Genomic DNA, 4594 nt, shown 5'->3' with positions numbered 1-4594 from the left:
TATAATGTAAATGTATATTCTTTGGCATATGTGGAAACAATGATTTCCACGGTGTGAGACGCATCATTAACAGCACAGCTAAAGATCTTAATAGAGTGTGGCTGCTGGTGCATTCAGTGTCTCCTCCGACACCCTGCCTTCCACAATCTTAAAGTCTCCAGTACGGCTGTGAGCAACAATCAGGTGGTTTTATTCGAGTTATTTCCTTTAGTGGAGACATTTTATTTTATACAGAAAAAAATGGGAAAATTCACATCACATTTTGAAAGCAAATACAATAATGCTATTTTTTTTAAAAAGATAACAACTTTTATCTTTGCCTAGAATAATAACATATAATAAAATAATAATACATCCTACATTAGATCATTTTTCGGCTGTGTACCGCTCTGAAACGCCACTTGTCCGCAACACAGATCATCATCTATCATAAATAAATCCAGTCAGTCCTTACAAGCACAGAGCGGCGTCGTTCATGTGTATCTTAAAACTGGAAGCTGCTATTTCCGACAGCACGTCAAGGCAGCACCCCGTCCTGCGAAGACGCACGTGTGAAGCAGCGGAGTTTCTGTCTCCTCCAATCAGCGCGCGGCCTCACTCAACCCCCGTCCAATGGGAATAGCGCGCGTGCAGGTGGCCGCGCTATTATCAGCGGGTCCCGCTTCACTCGCAGCCTAGAGCGAGTCAATTTATGGAAAGACAAGTCGACCCTTTAATGGTTCCCATCAAAACCACTAAAAACATCATCAGACCGGCCGACTTCCGCGAGGATTCCTGTGGCGGACGCATGCAGCCTTCTCCCAGCTGACACTCTCCGACCACAACAAACACGCGGAGAGACATTTCTGGGAGTTTGACCGAGCTGTTCACTTCCCGAGAGAGAGAGAGAGAGAGAGAGAGAGAGAGAGAGAGAGAGAGAGAGAGAGAGAGAGAGAGAGAGAAGTTTTCCAACATTTCCAGAGTCTGCTTCTTCCTCACCCAGGATACTTTTTTGGAGAGGGCGGCAGAAGTGGCCTGGCTCCTGAATACCACCAGTCCGCTCTGCGCCTTTATTGACTCCTATTAGTTTGTTTTTATTTCCCTTTTTTAATTATTTTTTATCCAAGCGAGTTTGGTGGTTCATGTTCACAAATGTTAGCGGTCGGGCAGATGGAGGCTAACCGGCAGAGTGCTTTCGTCCTGGGCAGCACCCCGCTGGCGGCGTTGCACAACATGACCGAGATGAAGACGTCCCTGTTCCCGTACGCGCTGCAGCAGAACCCGGGGGGCTTCAAGGCGCCCTCGCTCTCCAACCTCAACTCCCATATCACCATGGGGACCCCGCACGGAATAAGCGACATCCTGGGGAGACCCATCACCACGGCCGGACAGCTGCTCTCCGGGTTCCCCAGGATAAACGGCCTGGCTACAACCGCCGCCGCCGCCGCAGCCGCGGGGATGTACTTCAGCCCGGCGGTGTCGCGGTATCCGAAGCCCCTGGCCGAGCTGCCCGGGAGGGCGCCCATTTTCTGGCCCGGGGTGATGCAGGGTTCTCCCTGGAGGGACCCGCGGGTTCCCTGTCATTGTAAGTCCTCCCTGTCTGTCTGTCTGTCTGTCTGTACACTCGTATGGTTAGTTTATGAACTGTTTGAATTTAGAAAAGCCAGAGTTTGTCTGTTTGGTTGCAGAGTGTTTTATTAGAGCTGTGTCTGGTGATTGTAGATATTATTCAGGCCTGTTGTGGGCCTGTCAACACACAGAGCAAACATAAATAACTACAATATAATTCACACACAGCAAATCTAAAATCTGTGAATTAATATAGAGCGCTCTTATAAATATTGTAGTTTCCAAATGGATAAATAATTATTAAGCACCGTGTTCACCATAAAGATACGTCTGAGTTGTAACAGGGTATTATATTTGAATATGATACTTGGCAGGACTTTCAAACTAGTAAAATAATAATAGTATTAAAAGAATATAATTGTACAATAGTAAGTAGTTGGTCAGTGAACGCATCATGTAGCTCAGGCACACTTTTAGGAATATTTGAGGCTCATTTTGACTCAGAATTGTGAAGTTGTGTAAACTTATAGGTGCATTAAAAAAAAAGCTGTATTAATATAAACAGCTGTTTAAAGGTTGACTCGGTGTTTAACTATTCCTCCCTTCTGTCTTTCTCCAGCTCAAGCTAATTTAATGATGGACAAGGACGGCAAGAAGAAGCACTCCAGACCGACTTTTTCAGGACAGCAGATTTTTGCTCTGGAAAAAACTTTCGAGCAGACGAAATACCTGGCCGGCCCAGAGAGAGCCCGCCTGGCCTACTCTTTAGGAATGACCGAGAGCCAAGTGAAGGTAAAAACTGTTCTTCAGTCATTTTTTGTAAATGTGGAAAATATTAATTGACCTGAGAAATCCCAGTTTTAGCTGCGGAAGGCCAAAAAAATATGATATTTATTTATAAAGGTTTATTTATTTTGGAACAATTGCATACAACCTACTTATATTATTATTATTATTATTATTATTATTATTATTGGTGTTGGTGCTATGTTGTTGCTACCAGAATTATTTATTAGTTGTATTATTATATTATTCATTATATAATAATATGAATTATATTTTCTTCCTCTGAGCATTTGGTGAGTGCATTTGTGGACCTGTTGAGCATCTGTCCTCTCTCCTCCTCAACAGGTTTGGTTTCAGAACAGAAGAACCAAATGGCGGAAGCGACACGCAGCAGAGATGGCCACGGCCAAGAAGAAGCACGACTCGGAGACGGAGAAGATGAAGGAGAGCTCGGATAACGAGGACGACGACGAGTACAACAAACCACTGGACCCAAATTCAGACGACGAGAAAATCACGAGACTGTTGAAAAAGCACAAGGCCACCAACCTGGCGCTGATCAGCCCCTGCAGTAACAGCTCGGACACCTTGTGATGCCCACAGCTGGGGGGGCCAAAGTTGGGAGGCCAAAGGGTCCAACAGAGACTTGTCGCACTCTTTCTGGTCCCCTTTTCCACCTGACATTACGAACATGCGCCTGAGGGGATCGCATTTCGCTCAGACAGAGCAAGAAAATGTGTAAAAACACACAAAAGTGTGCGCCAAGACGCACGGAAGACGCGCGCACCAAAACGTGGCCAGAGACGCATTTGGCTGCATCCAAACCCACTTACAGACACTGCATCCACGGAGATATAACTCCTGTCAGAACTGGACTTCAAGAAGACTCATAATGACGAGTTCATGTTGAATGGACAAAAATATTGCGACAGGAAATTGTTTTGGCGACGCAAATCAGTTTTTACGCATACAGGCGGGAGTTTTAACAACAGGTGTAAATGTAAACGAAATATTATATCCACACAGTCCGGATCAGTGTTGGGCTTGTTACAATGACTCTTTACTTTTATTCCACAAGTGATACTGCTTCACTTTACGCAGTAAAATTCATGACACTTTATTTTGCTACCCAAAATTAACAGCCTCTGTCACCTTTCACAGCCCAGAAGGCCATTCCTTCTGAGTGCTCTTATTAATTACCGATATCATCTTTAGCACCTATAACCTTTTTTATCTGAAGAGAAAGGACATTATTGCCAGTCCAGTTTCATTATGAACTATAAAAAGTGTACACCCTTTAAAGATAATTCAGCTTTAAACCCGTTTTTGGATTAAAGAGACGCAGCCAACACTGATCCGGATCCCAGACGCATGTTTAAAATGGCAGGTGTAAATGGGGGCCTGTGATGCTTCTAAAGCTCAGTTTAACCAGGGTATCCACTGTCCTAAAAGGCGAGAGAATAAAATGTTTGGAGGGGGGAGCAGGTTCGAGATGAATGAATGATTTGTGCTGTAGCCTAAAGATGAAAATGTACGTGAGATTGTATATATTTTTTACTGAATAAGTTATGTTGTTTGAACCAGTGGAAACGTGGCAGCCTTTTTTCTCCCCCCGCAGCCCGGACGCGCTTATTCCCTCTCAGATATACCTGCTGCTTCGTTTTCACCCCTGCAGAGTAATGTCTCCCCCATTTTTTCTCCCACGTTTTACAATTGTCCATTCAGTATCTGCACACACATGTATAGAGGCGAAATGCTGTAAATAATCACTGTACAAAAACAGCTTGTTTTAACGACATCACGGTACTTTTGGTTTCATTTGAGAAAGTTTCTGTTTTTACCTCTTCACCACGCAGCGGGATGGAAAACTGGACCATCGTTTATGTTGGAACTAAAGAGAGTATTATTGCTTCCGGGAAGGTTATAGGAAGAAAAAAAACACTTTGTATTAAGAATAAATTATTTAACAAGCATTTTTGTTTTATTATGAGTTTTGTTTTAATGTATGGGCTTAATATAAATTAAAGATAAATTCATGACTATCAATAACTGAATTTCATTATTGGCAATGATGCTTCTAGAGGATTCATGCTGGTTTTAAGTCTGCAGCGGGAAACAAGGAACTCTAATAATATTAATATAATAATAACATCATAATTAATTTGATTTATTTCACAACATTCAAAAAGCAAAGTGACATTTCTTTATTTTTTGTGTCCCCAGGTTCAACTTTTATTTGTGTTTTTCAATAAGGAACCCA

The 4594-nt window shown here is 43.0% G+C and overlaps 1 protein-coding gene across 1 annotated transcript; it reads left to right on the top strand.

Moving 5' to 3' along the window:
• The first annotated feature begins 648 nt into the window (after positions 1 to 648).
• nkx6.2 (NK6 homeobox 2) lies at positions 649 to 4307 on the top strand. Its single transcript, XM_051416505.1, has 3 exons — positions 649 to 1564; positions 2168 to 2340; positions 2680 to 4307. The coding sequence occupies exons 1-3, from the start codon at positions 1132 to 1134 to the stop codon at positions 2926 to 2928; spliced, it is 855 nt and encodes a 284-aa protein (XP_051272465.1). The 5' UTR covers positions 649 to 1131; the 3' UTR covers positions 2929 to 4307.
• The last annotated feature ends 287 nt before the right edge of the window (positions 4308 to 4594 follow it).

This window comes from Dicentrarchus labrax, unplaced genomic scaffold, assembly GCF_905237075.1.
Source record: "Dicentrarchus labrax unplaced genomic scaffold, dlabrax2021, whole genome shotgun sequence".
In the NCBI taxonomy this organism is placed as follows: Eukaryota; Metazoa; Chordata; class Actinopteri; family Moronidae; genus Dicentrarchus; species Dicentrarchus labrax.
This window is presented reverse-complemented; position numbering and strand designations above follow the sequence as displayed.